The sequence below is a fragment of the Xyrauchen texanus genome, chromosome 30 (assembly GCF_025860055.1).
Source record: "Xyrauchen texanus isolate HMW12.3.18 chromosome 30, RBS_HiC_50CHRs, whole genome shotgun sequence".
NCBI classification, from domain to species: domain Eukaryota; kingdom Metazoa; phylum Chordata; class Actinopteri; order Cypriniformes; family Catostomidae; genus Xyrauchen; species Xyrauchen texanus.
Genome location: NC_068305.1, coordinates 24,049,121 through 24,066,559, shown reverse-complemented (window position 1 = coordinate 24,066,559; position 17,439 = coordinate 24,049,121). Strand labels below are relative to the sequence as shown.

The 17,439-nt window shown below is 38.0% G+C and overlaps 1 protein-coding gene across 1 annotated transcript in view; it reads left to right on the top strand.

The window, feature by feature from the left end:
- The window catches only part of btbd7 (BTB (POZ) domain containing 7), an 88,837-nt gene that overhangs the window by 53,473 nt on the left and 17,925 nt on the right, over nucleotides 1-17,439 (top strand). The window contains exons 4-5 of the mRNA XM_052098257.1: nucleotides 10,597-10,805; nucleotides 12,018-12,093. Coding sequence (XP_051954217.1) covers nucleotides 10,597-10,805; nucleotides 12,018-12,093 — 285 coding nt within the window. The remainder of the gene's footprint in view (nucleotides 1-10,596; nucleotides 10,806-12,017; nucleotides 12,094-17,439) is intronic.

Here is a 17,439-nt window from a genome sequence, read left to right as displayed (position 1 = left end):
ACTTGTTCAAAGCTAATAGATGGCCTAATGATTAGTCCTTCAATGTCCCCACTCCCTTCCTACATTTCTCTGTCCTCGTTCAATATTAGGTGTACTCAACTGTAAAATGAGCCCTAGACTTCCATTATGTATTTCACATAACTTGACATTGTTGTTGGCTTTGGGTCCCTGACAAGATACGCTTCTTCAGAGGAAAACTATTTCAAGTGTAGCCTTGTAGTCAGGTTGTAAAATGTTGTATTGCTTGTTATTTAGTTTTAAATTTGACTCCTTGTAATTTAAACTCTGCAGCTCCACTTTGCTGAAATCAGCTGACCTTCATGTATCCTCATCCGTTCTCATTTCTTAACACATAGGCTGTGTGACTATTTCCGTATTTAGCTTCCGAATGTAGTGTTTCCTCTCCATATCTTCATTGTTTTTACTTCACATTGACACCACATTTACTCATTGGTAAACTCCACATCATGCACCTCAACATCAGGGAAACATTGGATGGAGCATCTTTGAGAAGGACATCTCTGGGGTCTCAAGCCACTAATAAGTAGAGTTGCACAGTACTGTAATAGGGTCTATACAGAAGACACTATAAGAAGTGCAACAGAATGCAGGGGTCCCATGACATATTTTTCTAAATTGAACTTTTCAACTCGTCACAGGGTTTTAAAAACACAATGCTCATAGTGCGAGACACTGGTAAAACAGAAAGATGCAATGGCCATAGACATCCATTTGGCACTTTCATAGAGCAACAGTTAAAATATAGTGCAGATGGAATATAAGAACAGATTGTTTTCCTGCAGTTTTCTGTAAAACTCAAAGGTTTAATCGGACCACATTGCATACCTGTGTGATATTGACAATTGAGATATTATGTTTGTTTCTTATGCTATGTTATGTTTGTATAGAAAAATTCTAATATTTAAAATGATGATAATAACTATATATCTTTATGAAACTAAAAAGTATTAAGACAACAATAGAATAGCTACGTCGTTCAGCCCGTTATTCAAACAACATGAGTGGTAGGGGTGTGACGATATGACCAAAATCGTATATCACGATACGAGTAATTTTATATCATGATAATGATATACACTGGTGGCCACAAGTTTTTGAATAATGTACAGATTTTGCTCTTATGGAAAGAAATTGGTACTTTTATTCACCAATATGGCATTCAACTGATCACAATGTATAGTCGGGACATTAATAACGTGAATATTTACTATTACAATTTGAAAAAAATGTCAAAAATTACTTGTTCAATGATCCGTTCTGAAGCATTCATTCGAAACTCCTTTCAGAGAGCCTACTCTGCTCTGATTGGTCAGATGTCCCAGTCTGTTGTGATTAGTCTACCGCTTGGTGTAGTGTTTTAGAGTGGGTCAAAGCTGTTCGTGAGCAGCCAATGAAGACCAGAAGCGAGGTTTTTTTATTACCAAATTATGTAGGTTAGTGCAGGAAGTCTGTAATTGCTAACGACTCATTTCAGTTGTTCAGAATCTGTTCTTTCTTTTGGGAGTCAATAACTCCATTTGTCATGGACTTTGATTTTTTAAACTTTGCAGACATTTTTACATTCACAAACAGCTAAATAACACACTACATGGAAGGTAATATTTGAAAAACCGTAATAGGTGCTCTTTAAACTACTTTAGAGAGTTCTCAACAAAAAATCCTCCAAATGCCGCAATGACCGCTTTGCAGATCTTTGGCATTCTAGCTGTCAGCTTGTCCAGATACTCAGGTGACATTCCACCCCATGCTTCCTGTAGCACTTACCATAGATGTGGCTGTGTTGTCGGGCATTTCTAACACACTTTACAGTCTAGCTGATCCTACAAAAGCTCAATGGGGTTAAGATAACACTCTTTTCCAATGTCTGTTTCATAAGTGGCTTTTTCTTTGTAATTCTTCCCATAAGGCTTGCACACCTGAGTCTTCTCTTTACTTTTGTACATGAAACTGGTGTTGTGCGGGTAGAATTCAATAAAGCTGTCAGCTGAGGACATGTGAGGCGTCTGTTTCTCAAACTAGAGACTCTGATGTACTTATCCTCTGGTTTAGTTGTACATCTGGGCCTTCCACATCTCTTTCTGTCCTTGTTAGAGCCAGTTGTCCTTTGTCTTTGAAGACTGTAGTGTACACCTTTGAATTAAATCTTCAGTTTTTTGGCAACTTCAAGCATTGTATAGCCTTCATTCCTCAAAAGAATGATTGACTAAAGAGTTTATAGAGAATACAGCTTCTTTTTTTGTGCCATTTTTAACCTAATAATGACCTTAAGACATGCCAGTCTATTGCATACTGTGGCAACTCAAAAACATACACAAAGACAATTTTAAGCTTCATTTAACAAACCAAATAGCTTTCAACAGTGTTTGATATATTTTATAGTACCAAATTAGCAATTTAGCCTGATTACTCAAGGATAAGATGTTGGAGTGATGGCTTCTGGAAATGGGGCCTGTCTAGATTTGATCAAAAAATTACTTTTTTCAAATAGTGTTTTAACTGTTTTTTACATCAGTAATGTCCTGACTATACTTTATGATCAGATGAATGCCACTTTGGTGAATTAAAGTACCAATTTCCTTCTGAAAAAGCTAAATCTGTATATTATTCCAAACTTTTGGCCGCCAGTGTATATGATGATATAGTAATTTATTTCTGGAAAACCAATACAAATCGGTTAACATGATACATAACCATGTTGTAATGCCTATTTTTGGAAAATCTAGTTAGTGAAATAAATACTTAATACTTGAATATATAAGATTTTTAAAAATAAGTTTTTATTTTTCTCCTCACTTAGAACTAAATTTCACATTGTGCCACATTTCAGTCTGACATGTTGTTGACCAATATTATTATAAACTTTCCTCAAGAAAATTTAGATCTTTTCAATGCAAATTAACACGAATACATAATTTTAATAAATAAAATATTACCCAAATAAAATAACATCATGCAGAAAATAAATTTGAAATATATTTATAAACACTTCTTGCAACAACAACAACCAAAAAAAGTGTAGTCAAGAGCACCTCAGCATGTTAAAGAGATGATTCAGGTTTTTGGATCACAGTGACGCTGTCCTGACATAGTGTGTAAGATCATGGTGGACTGCTACATCCGCCGTTATAAAGCACTCCAAATTGGTCTGCAAAATAAGAATGGCAAAGAATCAGCAATAAGTTTGTGGGCACGTTTGCGCCGTTGCTTGATCTGCTTGAATTCTTTGAGTGAATCTGCCGTTAAACCAGCACATGCAAATTTTATCGGCTGCAAATTATTCCCCACTCAAGCCTGGTTTCAGTCTCACGTGGAGCATGCACACTGATAGGTATACTAGTGCAGCGCATATTAGGGCTGGGTGATTAATACAATTTTATTTTCAATTACTATTTTGGCTCCAACGATTCTGAAAACGAGATAATCGAGGTAAAACGATTTTTGTGTCGTATTCCGTTTCACAGTGAAACACCCCGGTATTATATCTATAAATCATCCTTTATTAAAGTTCAAATAATAAGGAATCAGGTTATGAATATAATCTCTGAAACTGGCATTTCTCTGTGTGGTCAGCGCTGCATCTATGAGCTGCATGAAATGACTGGGGAAGAGATTGAATATTCTCCCGGCTGATGCACACTCGTCACGGGGACACTCGTCACTCGTGCATGTTTGCTGCAGCTAGATTATAACATGATGGCTCGCAACCAGTGGTGGAAGAGTACTGTGTTTTTTTTAAGTAAAAGTACTGAAGAAATAATTTAATGCAGATATGCAGAACTTCAATGCAAGCCTCAGGGACAAAGACCTAGTGCAGCAAGTAAGGCAGGACATTTACCAACAGTCTAAAAAACATCAACAGTACCCTTCTGCCAGGGAAGCTCAAGCTCTGGTGCCTGCAATTTGGACTTCTCCCTCGGGTAATATGGCCACTCACTATTTACGAGCTCCCAATAACAACTGTTGAGAAGATGGAGTGAAGCATGACTTCATACTTGAAGAAATGGTTTGGCGTCCCACGCTGTCTGACTAACATCAGCCTCTACGGCAAAGGGGTCCTTGAACTTCCTATCACAAGCCTCACCGAAGAGTACAAGTGCTCTAAAGTGAGACTCCAGATGACTTTGAAGGACTCCAGAGACCAGACCATCAGCAATGCCGTTCCACCTCTGTTAACTGGACGGAAATGGACACCATCCGATGCGGTGCAGCAAGCTACGTCAGCCCTGAGGCACAGCGATATTGTAGGGCACATCCAGTTGGGAAGAGGAGGCCTTGGCCTTACGACAAGCAAGCCAACTTAGTGTAGTGCCTCAACATCAGAGAGGAGGAACATGGTGGTCGAGGAGGTGCGCCGTCAGGAGGAGGCGGAAAGAAGTGCAAAGGCTGTCTCTCTTGCCAAGCAGGGACAATGGATGAGGTGGGAAGGCCTGGAGAGGAGAAAGCTTAGCTGGAGGGAGCTCTGGGAAATAGAGGCAAGCAACATCAGCTTCATCATCAGAGCAACCTATGATGTGCTCCCATCTCCAAAAAACCTCCACCAGTGGTATGGCGAGGACCCAACCTGTGCCCTCTGCTCAACTCCAGCGACTCTTAAGCACATCTTGGTCTGTTGTAAGACCAGCCTCACACAAGGTTGTTACACCTGGAGACACAACCAGGTCCTCAAGAGTCTGGCAGCAGCTCTTGAGAGCCAGAGGAATGCCACCAACTCCTTGCCCCTGAGAGCAATCAAGTCCATCACGGCCCCAACCTTCATCCGAGAGGGACAGAAAAAGCCCAACCATCCCCCTACCAAACCAGAGGCTGGACAGCTAGCCATGGCCCGGGACTGGAAGATGCTAGTCGATATAGGCCAGCAACTAATCTTTCCACCTGAAATTGCAGTCACCACCCTTAGGCCAGACTTGGTTCTCTGGTCCCCTTCATTGAAGTCTGTTTACATCACTGAGCTCACAGTCCCATGGGAGAATTCAACAGATGAGGCCTATGAACGCAAGAAACTGCGCTATATAGAACTGGCAGCAGACGCTCAACAACGAGGATGGAAAGCAAAAGTCTATCCGGTTGAAGTGTTTTTGAAATGTATTAACCTGAACGGTCAAATACATTTCAAAATTCCACCAAAATGCCTGTTTTGGTGAGGTATTCATGTAAAAACAGAGTGTGAACATAAACAATAGAGGAAATGGATTTGTATTAAAATGTCAGACTTGTAAGTATAAATGTAAGCTAATAGACCTGCTGCTGTCTAGTGTGTCAAGAAAATGTGAAAACACTCACTGCTCTTGACTGGGTAACTTAAGTAGCTTTAAAAAGTACTAATGTATTATAATCATACAGTGAGAAGACCAGTAGTAGTTTTCTGTTGCATTTCATTCTGAATGTTTATTTGAATACTTATAGCCTACTGCTGTTAAAAACCTTTAAAACTGTTTAAAAAAGCATAGAATATTCGTAAATTTTTGTTCTATTATTTTTAATCTTTCTATTCATTGCTGTTTTTTATTGTTTTACTACTGACTGTTTACTAGTCTTGAATAATTACTTAAGAACTTGAAAACATTCTTCCATAATTAACATATTAGTTAGTGTTATTTTTTTGTTGTGGTTTTGAAGCTGGAATTGAGAATCATTAATTTTCACTACTGACTACTACATTTCTATATTGTGATAATGTATAGCCTTTTATTGTGTATGGTAGATCTTGCTGCAATAACATGATAAAAAAAGTAATCTCATTTCATAGAACTATGAGCATCCCTGCTGTTAATGGTGACGATGGAGGCTTTTCTTTATTTGACTACGTAACAAAATAATTATCATATGACAATAGCCTCTTCCCCTACCCAGTGCAGTTTGCATTTCAAGTTCAAGGAAATCCACTATCACAACCTACTTTTTTATCATGTTATTGCAGCAAGATCTACCATACATAATAAAGGCTATACATTATCACTGTTAAAAAGACAAGTTTTTTTTTGGTAAAGTTCAATAAATGCATGTTTCCAACGTCAGTGAGTAATGTGTTAAATAATCGTGATCTCAATATTGACCAAAATAATCGTGATTATGATTTTTGCAATGATTGCGCATCACTAGCGCACATGGATATTTACATATAGCAATATATACAATATTGAAAAATCTGTATCAATTGACGCTTTATATCATTGCCAAGATATAGTATATCGTCATGTCACCCAGCCCTAATGAGTGGTATCATGAAACTACTCTGAAATGTGATACTTGAGCTGGTATAATACTGCAAGCCATTATTGAGATTTTGTGACAACCCTTTTTATAAGGACAGTGCCACACTATCTGCTGGAGTATGTCTGTGTTGTTCAGCTCGTTTGTGATAAATAATCAGCAGCAAGGAGAGAAGTCTGTGATCCATGTTGATTTTGTGCCTTTTTTTTTTGTGAGAGAGAGGCTGTAAATCAAATATATGAATGCATGTGTTTGCTTCACACTTACTAGTATACTACTTTTGTATGTCTTTTTATTCTGTGCTACAGTAGAGCAGAGTCCACCCTTACATTGTTATGAAGCCTTAATTTAAATCCCATTTAATTATAATTTTAGCAAGCTAGTTTAAATGGTGTGTTTGATAAATGCAGAATCTTTGCTCCTGTAAAGCTGCTCCTGACCACAAACTTTTAGTGGCTCATGAAAAAAGACAAGGTTAATCTCCATTGACTGTGTTTATAGATACCATAAGGAGATAAGAGGAGGGCGCAAATCAAAGTGGAGTCCACAAAATAGGATTGACTGAGGAAATCTGCATTTGCGCTGCACTCATTACCATCCAGTCTTCTATCTTTGGAATCCAAATACCTATGAGTGGAGGACATTGAATGGTTGTCAAAAGGCTCCTGTCTTATATAGCTTTTGGTTGCTTAGATGTTTTGTAGTGACTTGTTGCTCATCTCATCTCTTAGATTTGAGTACTTATTAACTACTTGTTGCAAGTTCCACAATCAACCTTGTGGTATAAATTTTACTCAAACCTAATCATTAACTTTCATTAACTTGCATTGATTTGTTCCTCTGTATTAGTGCTCAACATCAACAATGTACACATTGATTACAAAGTCAATAATGAATGATGAGGTTTGGGATTCTGTGTGACATTCTCTCTAAGGGCTAATATGTCACCGTTTTCTGAAGACCTACAGTTTACAGCTCCAAAAGCAGGGTTGATAATTAACAGGGTTGTGTTAATGAGGGTATACTGGGGCATTGCTGTGCTGCTGTATGGTTGGTAGTTTTTAGTCGTGCAGTGAAATGGATGCAGTGCTGCTCTTGTGCTCTCTAGAGGCTGGAGACGTGCAAGCTGCAACCCTCAGGCTCTAAGGTCACAAAAGAGAAGACATGGGCAGTAAGTGGGAATAGAAATGTATAGCTATATGGCATTGCTTGATTTTTTTTTTTTTTTAGGTGTTGCCTTTTAGTTTGCACTGATGCATTCTGTTGGGAGAAAGTTGTCCGTATTAATCCTGCTCAAGCCCTTGACGGATTGGTTTGGAGAGCATCACAGACAGTACTTGTTAGTGATCTAGTGGTATCTACATAACTGGTTATCAGTAGGTTGCTGGTTTGAGCCCCACAGCCATCACCATTGTGTCCTTGAGCAAGGCACTTAAATCCAGGTTGCTCCAGGGGGATTGTCCCTGTAATAAGTGCACTGTAAGTTGCTTTAGATAAAAGAGTCTGCCAAATGCATAAATGTAAATCTAGGCTACTTTTAATGTCTATGCACCTGCCTTAGATTTAGATAAGGGGAGACATTGAACTTGAATTTCAAAATGTCTTAATGGCAGCATGACAAGTTAACTTTGTGCAAAGGACCAAGTTGTGGTTTTCATCAGGTCAGGCATTGTGTTGTGAAAAACCAAAAATGTTTTGTAAAAACGGTCTGTATTTTTATTTATTTTTTTGTTGTTTTAATTGAACAGATCTCCTTAAGTTTCTTAATCTTTTCAAGGGTGCCCTTTTTTTGAGTGTTTGCATAGAGACTCAGAAGAATTTGTTTACTTACAAAATATGGCATTGAAAAACGTAATACTGTCTCTAGAGCTTTGAGAGTTGCATCTGCTCTGATGCAGATCATCCAGTTGAATATATAATGGTACTGAACAGCACAGAGTTATTAAAACTTGAAGGAATTACCTAGTTCATGCAATAATGAAGATTTTTGTCATCAATTACTCAGTCCTCATGTCATTCCAGCCCCGTTCTTTTTTTCTGTCAAACACAAAATTTGTTTCCAAGCTGATATTTTCCATACATTTAAAATGGAATGGTGATTATTTACTGCTTCACTCCAAAATAACAAAATAGCACTAAAAATATCATGGTAGTTCATTCAACTCATGCATTATATTCGAAGTCTTGTTTGAGGAACAGATAGAATTTTAAGCCATAGTTTTCTGATAATCTTCCCCTGTGCCGGAACTCTCCAAATTAATTTGAGCTTGTGGTCAAATGAAAAATGGCAGCTTTAAGGCCTTTGTATGCCAAAAATGTCACAATTATGAGAGGGGAATCACCGACGAATGGCACATAGAATGCAACATGAATGATCACCATTCCCACATTCACACCTTTACAGTGGGTGGCAATAATGAACCAGCAATTTTACCCAGGTATGGCAGGTGGCTCAGCGTACATTTGAGCTGGTCTGCCCTCCCCTATAATGGATGAGACAGATCGACAAAAGAAAACCTATTTCTCTATAAGCTGCAGCAGTGAATGAGAAAGCATTTGAGACACTTCACAAACTATTTCATTTCACTAACTGCAGTTGATTGGCAGTATTATCATGTATACATAGTCTGAGGGGTAATTAGTGTAAAATTAAAATATTAATGGTTGGAGAAAAAAAAAATTGCATTTGGAATAATGCTGATTACATGCCACTGCAGGTATTCTCTATATTCTTGTGTTAAGTGCATTTGTTTAAAATCACTGCGTTATGCACTCACACATATAATGGTTGTAACAGATGTTGTCAGTTTGAACAAAACTGAATGTATCTTATTGCACACATTTCTACTTGTGTTATACATTTGCTCAAAACCCTACATGTTATGACATTTAAACGCAAATGCAATACTATTAATATGATTAATATTTGTCGAAGAAAATGAAGTTAGATCATTAAAGTTGTTTATTTTAAAGGTGATACAAAGGCAAATACTGTATGCAGCAATATGTTATATTAGAGGTATAAGAGAACTCACGTTGGATTAAATTAAAAGTTGCAGCAATATGGAATACATTATGAAGACAATCTTCAAGTTCCTTTTAGTGTATAATGTTGGTGGTCAAAACAGCTTTCTATGCTTTAGCGTCACCTGTTGCACTGATTTAGGTAACTGCTGCAGCTCCTGACATATGTTCCAAGGCATTTCATCACTCAGTGAAGGAAAAAGAAAATTGTCACTCTCACCGTAAAAAAAGCTTGCTTTGTCGGTACACGATTCGGCATGAATGTTTGCTCCAGATGAGCATGGCTCGTTAGTAATCCATTGTTTTGATTAAAAATGTTAATAGCAGCAAAGATTCATGTTTGGTGCACAAAGGCCTTTAGATGTGTCATGCCAGGTTTGACATCTTTGACAACAAATACCATTGGTTCTTGCATGTCATGTGATCGATTGCATTATAAGATCACCATCTGCTTTCCTTGTAAGGAATAGAGAAACCTGAAAATTGTTTTTTATAATTTCTCGTTTTGTTTCATTGAAGAAGAAAAAAATTAATACTGGATTGAATGGGGGTGAGTTAATGATGACAGTTATTAATTTTTGAGCTAATTATTCCTTTAACTTAAATATTTGCCATTTAATAAAGGTATGCAAGGTATAAGCCACAATGACTAGGTGTGACCTGTCTTGATACAATGGATATTTAAAATGTATCTGCAGGGGCTATTGATGGAATGGAATCCTACTCGCAATGCCAATGAAAAATCAAGCACTCTCTCTAGAGATGTTCTTGGCTTGAATTGCATTGGAGTTGAAATTATTCACTGCTCTGGGGGTCTTTGTATCATGAACAAAAACTGTGGCATTTACTGATTAAACTGCACAGAATGCCTCTCTTTTGACATTCTGTCTTTGATGTCTGAAAAAGAAGTCTTGAATGAAAGAGACAAAACAGATAAAATCAGTAATTCATGGCACAATTCTGAAGCAGCATAAAGCTGTGTTTTTGTTGTGGATAATTGGGTAAATTATTCATCGGATCTCACTGTGACATTTAAATGCATACATTTTCATTTTTAGACTTATCTGCATATATTATGGTAGAAGTTCTTCCTGCTATATTTAAGGACACTTCACAGAGTAAGATATGATATAGTTATGTTAATTGTGGAAATTTGTTCGAAAATTCGTGTAGAGGACAGATTGTGTGGTGCCCTATTCCAAGAACATCTTGACCACCCAAGTTTTTTGTTTAAAAAATCTTAATTAACAGGCTTGGACAAAGATGTGCAACTTTAAGAGAGATTGAAGAAGTGTTGAAGCCAAAATAAAAAGTGTTAAATAAATTTATTTATTTTTTTAGCCTGTGAAGACATTGTGGTAGAGAGCATCTCTCTGGACTCCGTGGTGGCCATTCTGAAGTGGAGCTCACAGCCATACGGTTCCAAATGGGTTCATCGGCAGGCCATGCACTTCCTGTGTGAGGAGTTCAGCCAGGTCATGACCTCCGATGTCCTGTACGAGCTTAGCAAGGAGCACCTTCTGGCAGCCATTCAATCGGATTATCTGCAGGTGAAGACTTTACACCAATTCAACTTTCATATTTCCCAGTTCAATATTTTCTAACTAAAGTAAACAGTATTTTTAGCTCAGTGTTTTAAACAGCTACATTGTAAGATTTCTTAAACTAAGACTAATTTTATTGACTGACTAGTTACATAGTTTTTCACACCCATATTCATGACAAGTTCAACTTATTTTCTCTGTGGCATCTTGCACTATTGGTAAATTTGTTTATTTCAATCCGTAAATCATTGCAGACCTTCAGGCCTATCTATTTCAAGCAGCAGAGTGTCAGTAACAGTCTGTTGAGTCTGTATAAGACTCTGCAGAGCAGGGCACCTTTCTCCTAATGGTCACCTGGTTTTTGGACATACGAGTCAGCTGTATCAGATGACTCCTTTACTGGCACAGTGCTCTTATCCACAGTTTTCCTGACTAACTGCTGCGTGGAGTCATGTTTTTAATGGCAGCTGTACTTTTTTTTTTTTTTTAAGTTCCGGTCTCAATAAAAAACAACCTATATGAGCATTCCAGACAAAGAGCAACAACCATTTTAAATGTTAGCTGGAGTAAATATTAGTTCAGGCTCAATTTCAATACTTAAACAGTTAACTCTTAGTTAGAACTAGGGTCCAAATTGAACACTTGCCAAGTGCCTAATGCAAGTAAAAGTTGGCTTTGGTGATTCAAATTATTTACTGGTCAGTGATGTTGAATATGCATGAAAAACCAGCTAAATAATTCCACTGCCATAGAAACAAAAATATATTTTCTTAATTTAAATAATGCAAAATATAGTTTAATTACTGAAATATTCTCAATTCAGCTGCCTTTTGCAGGTGTGGCAAAAGCTAATTTTTAATGCTGGATTTAACCTTCTACAACTGATTTCTCAGAAGGTTTCTGCATATTAAATAATGTTGTTTAGTTCATGTCCTGGTTTCGGCACCAGACTTTGAATGAAATAAGATTTTGGTTGTGTAATATTTCCAAGAGAGAAAAATAGTAGCACAATAATTTAGCTTGGCTCTCACCTGGCCTCAGGACCTTCTCCCCCCGTTGTTGTGTGTTAGTTTTTTTTTTTTCTCTTTCAAAATGTGCTATGCCAGCATTTTTCTGTTGTATTAATTACATTATCTTTACTTTCCACCTGCATGCACCAGTTTCCAGCTTGTCAGGTGTTAATTTCAGTAATATTACCTGGTACTTCTCTATACACAGGCCAGTGAGCAGGACATCCTGAAGTATATGGTCAAGTGGGGTGAACACCAGCTTATCAAGAGGATGGCTGATAGAGGTACCATACGGGTCTAAAGTGGGGTTCAAAAGTCCACTTTGAAGATCTGTGATTCAATTCTAGTTTTAAACCTGGAAACAAACAAAATTTAAGCAACATTTTAAGCAAAGAAACATTATATTCTAAAATGGATTAGAATCCAATGCATGATGTCATTAAAAAAGGGGGACATACCAAATACTATGACATTACGAAATATATGTTAATTTTGCAGTAACACTTTCACTTGGATTGTTTTGCTGATGATATAATTTATAATGGAAAAAAGCAATGTTAAAGTAGAAAAATGCAAAATAGAAGCAATTTTACGATTGACCTGTGTATATACTGTATGTCATTACATTACCATTCAATTCCATCTTCTTTACACACAAGCACTTTCCTTGGGCCCAACTTTTTCTGTGCTGCTCAATTTATTCGTTTCCACCTCTTGCCATAGATGGTGGTCTGAGCTGTGCCAGTGTAATGATTTATTCCCCAATCCTTCTAATATGTAGTAATGAGACTGACTGGCTCAGCGCAGCAAAATCAGGCCAAGTGCTCTGCAATACTGAAATGTAGCATATGGCTGGCAGCTCCAGACCTGGCCTGCAAATGCACTGTGTACTCAACAGAATCAAATATACCACGGACTAACATTATCTTGAATGTTTACAGCTGGTGTCAAACTACAAACATGATCTCTGATGGGTTTCCCCCCCAGACCCAAACACATATACAGTGCATTCTAAATGTAGTTAGACCCCTTCATTGTTTTCACATTTTGATATGTTGCAGCCTTATGATACAATGCTTTACATTTTAAAAAATTCACATCAATGTACACTCCATACCCCATAATGACAAAGCAAAAACCACATTTGTGATAACTTTGTAAATTTACCAAAAATGTAAAAACTGAAATGTCACATTGACGTTAGTATTCAGACCCTTTGATATGACACTTGAAATTTAGCTCAGGTGTATTCCATTTCTCTGGATCATCTTTGAGATGTTTGTACAATTTGATTGGAGTCACCTGTGGAAAATATAATTGATCGGATATGATTTGGAAATGTACATGCCTGTCTATATAAGGTCTCACAGCTGAAAATGCATATTAGAGCAAAAACCAATCCATGAGGTCAAAGGAACTGCCTGCAGAGCTCAGAGACAGGATTGTGTTGAGGCACAGATCTGGAGAAGGCTACAAAAAAGTTTTTTGGCTGCATTTAAGGTTCCCAAGGCCACAGTGGCCTCCATAATTCGTAATGGAAGACGTTTGGAACAACCAGGACTCTTTCTAGAGCTGGCCTCCCGCCCAAACAGAGCAATCGGGGAGAAGGGCCTTGGTAGGAGAGGTGACCAAGAATCCGATGGTCACTCTGGTTGAGCTCCAGAGATCATGTGTGGAGCTGGGAGAAACTTGTAGAAGGACAACTATCACTGAAACTCTCCACCGATCTGGGCTTTATGACAGAGTAGCCAGTCGGGAGCCTCTCCTCAGTTCAAGACACACAAAAAATAACCTAAAGGACTCTCAGACTGTGAGAAAAAAGATGATGGTCTGATGAAATGAAGTTTGAACTGTTTGGCCTCAATTCCAAGTGTCATGTCTGGAGGAAACCAGGCACCACTCATCACCTATGCAATACCATCCCGACGGTGAAGCGTGGTGGTGGTAGCATCATGCTGTGGGGGTGTTTTTCTGCGGCAGGAACTGGGGGACTGGTCGGGGTTGAAGGAATGCTGTACACTGCAAAATACAGCGATATCCTTAATGAAAACATGGTCCAGAGTGCTCAGGACCTCAGACTGGGCCAAAGGTTCACCTTCCAAAAGGACAATGACCCTAAACACACAGCCAAGAGAACACAAGAGTGGCTTATGGACAACTTGAACCCAATCAAACGTCTCTGGAGAGACTTGAAAATGTCTGTCCGGCGACAGTCCCCATCCAATCTGACAGAGCTTGAGAGGATCTGCAGAAAAGAATGGCAAAAAAATCCCCAAATCCAGGTGTGCAAAGCTTGTCGCATCATAAATCGCTAAGGTGCTTCAACCAAGTACTGATTTAAGGGTCTGAATACCTATGTCAATGTAGTATTTCATTTTTTCTTTAAAAAAAAAAATCTGTTTTTTTATGGAGTGTAGAATTTTTTTTTTGCATTTCAGTATAATGCTGCAACATAACAAAATATGGAAGAAAAAATATGAAGGTGCCTGAATACTTTATGAATGCACTGTACAGGAATACAACAAAACAACATCACACATTCTTTCGGTGTAATCAATCTTTTAGTTTGTTCATTAGATATTAAAAGTGGGGAGAATATATATACATATACACACACACACACACACACACACACACACACACACACACAGTGGGGAAGTAAGTATTGAACGCATCAACATTTTTTTCAGTAAATATATTTCCAATGAGTCTATTCACATGACGTTTTCACCAGACTTTGTTATTAACTCAAGAAATCCACACACATAAAGAATTCCAAACATTAAAGTCCATAATGAAGTTATGTGTAATAAAGGGAATGACACAGGAAAAAATATTGAACATGCTGACTGAAATTGATTTACTTAGTGGAGAAACCTTTGTTTGTAATGACAGCTTCAAGATGCTTCCTGTATGAAAAAATTTATCGTATTCAGGTGTGAATATGGCCCATTCTTCTAAACATATTGTCTTTAAATCTTGAAGACTCCGGGGGGCCTATTGTGAAGCTTGATCTTTAGCTCTTTCCACAAATGTTCAGTTGGATTGAAGTCAGGTGATTGACTGGGCCATTCTAATACCTTGATTTTTGTTTTCTCTGAAACCAAGTGAGAGTTTACTTTGCTGTATGCTTTGGATCGTTGTCCTTCTGGAAGGTCCAACCACAACAGCCAAAACGTTTAATTTTCCTCTTGTCTGACCAGACTACACTCTCCCAGTATTTCATAGACTTGTCCAAATGAGTAGTAGCAAACTTTAAATGAGCTTCGACATGCCTTTTCTTCAGTAATGGAGTCTTGGTGGTGAGCGTGCATAGAGGCCATGGCAGTGGAGTGCATTGCCTATTGTTTTCTCTGTGACGATGGTACCTGCTTGCTCCAAGTGTTTCTGGAGCTTGGGCTGCTCTTCTGACTATTCTTCTCACTCCCTGGTCAGAAATCTTGCGAGGAGCTCCTGTGTGTGGCCAGTTGATGAAAAGCTTTTTTTTATAGACCATCAATTTACTAACCCAGCTGGTATTAATTTGCATCGATAGGAGGTATAATTACTTTCTAACTACTTATGGATTTCAGCTGGTTCCTCGCATTACCTTGCCTTGGAGAACTGCTTTTTCTTAGCTTCTTCAATACTTTTTTCCTGTGTCATTCCACTTTATTACGCATAACTTTATTTATGGACTTTGTTTTCAATTCTTTACATTTGTGGATTTCTTGAGTTAATACTGATGTACTGAAAATACTGAAAAAAAAAATGTGAAGCGTTCAAAACTTCCCCCAGTGTGCGTGTGTGTGTGTATATATGTGTGTATATATATATATATATATATATATATATATATATATATATATATATATATATATATATATATATATATATATTATACAGGCGTATGCAAACGTTTAGGCACCCCTGACAATTTCCATAATTTTCATTTATAAATAATTGGGTGTTTGGATCAGCAATTTCATTTTGATCTATCAAATAACTGAAGGACACAGTAATATTTCAGTAGTGAAATGAGGTTTATTGGATGAACAGAAAATGTGCAATATGCATCAAAACAAAATTAGACCGGTGCATAAATTTGGGCACCCCAACAGAAATATCAAATCAATATTTAGTTGAGCCTCCTTTAGCAGAAATAACAGCCTCTAGACGCTTCCTATAGCCTGTAATGAGTGTCTGGATTCTGGATGAAGGTATTTTGGACCATTCCTCCTTGCAAAACATCTCCAGTTCAGATAGATTTGATGGTTGTGGAGCATGGACAGCCCGCTTCAAATCACCCCACAGATTTTCAATGATATTCAGGTCTGGGGAATGGGATGGCCATTCCAGAACATTGTAATTGTTCCTCTGCATAAATGCCAGAGTAGATTTTGAGCAGTGTTTTGGGTCGTTGTCTTGTTGAAATATCCAGCCCCGGTGTAACTTCAACTTTGTGACTGATTCCTCTACATTATTCTCAAGTATCTGCTGATATTGATTGGAATCCATGCGACCCTCAACTTTAACAAGATTCCCAGTACTGGCACTGGCCACACAGCCCAACAGCATGATGGAACCTCCACCAAATTTTACTGTGGGTAGCAAGTGTTTGTCTTGGAACGCTGTGTTCTTTTGCCGCCATGCATAACGCCCTATGTTATGACAAAATAACTCCATCTTTGTTTCATCAGTCCACAGCACCTTCTTCCAGAATGAAGGTGGCTTGTCCAAATGTGAGTTTGCATACCTCAAGCGACTCGGTTTGTGGTGTGTGTGCAGAAAAGGCTTCTTCCACATCACTCTTCCGTACAGCTTCTCCTTGTGCAAAGTGCGCTGAATTGTTGAACGAGGCACAGTGACACCATCTGCAGCAGGATGATGTTGTAGGTCTTTGGAGGTGGTCTGTGGGCTGCCTTTGCCTCTCTGATATTTTACTTGGCCTGCCACTTCTGGCCTTAACAAGAACTGTGCCTGTGATCTTCCATTTCCTCACTATGTTCCTCACAGTGGACACTGACAGCTTAAATCTCTGCTATAGCTTTTTGTAGCCTTCCCCTAAACCATAATGTTGAACAATCTTTGTTTTCAGGTCATTTGAGAGTTGTTTTGAGGCCCCCATGTTGCCACTCTTCAGAAGAGAGTGAAAGAGAACAACTTGCAATTGGCCACCTTAAATACCTTTGCTTATGATTGGATGCACCTGTCTATGAAGTTCAAGGCTATTGTGTGTTCCAAAACCAATTGTGTGTTCCAATTAATCAGTGCTAGGTAGTTACAGGTATTCAAATCAACAAAATGACAAGGGTGCCCAAATTTATGCACCTGTCTAATTTCATTTTGATGCATATTGCACATTTTCTGTTAATCCAGTGAACCTCATTTCACTACTGAAATATTACTGTGTCCTTCAGTTATTTGATAGATCAAAATGAAATTGCTGATCCAAACAGCCAATTATTTATAAATGAAAATCATGTAAATTGTCATGGGTGCCTAAACTTTTGCATACGCCTGTATATGTATATATATATTAGGGCTGTCAATCGTTTACAATTTTTCATCGAATTAATTACATGGTGTCCCGATTAATTAATCGTGATTAATCGCACATACAAATATTTGCTGAGAAAGCCCCTCATATA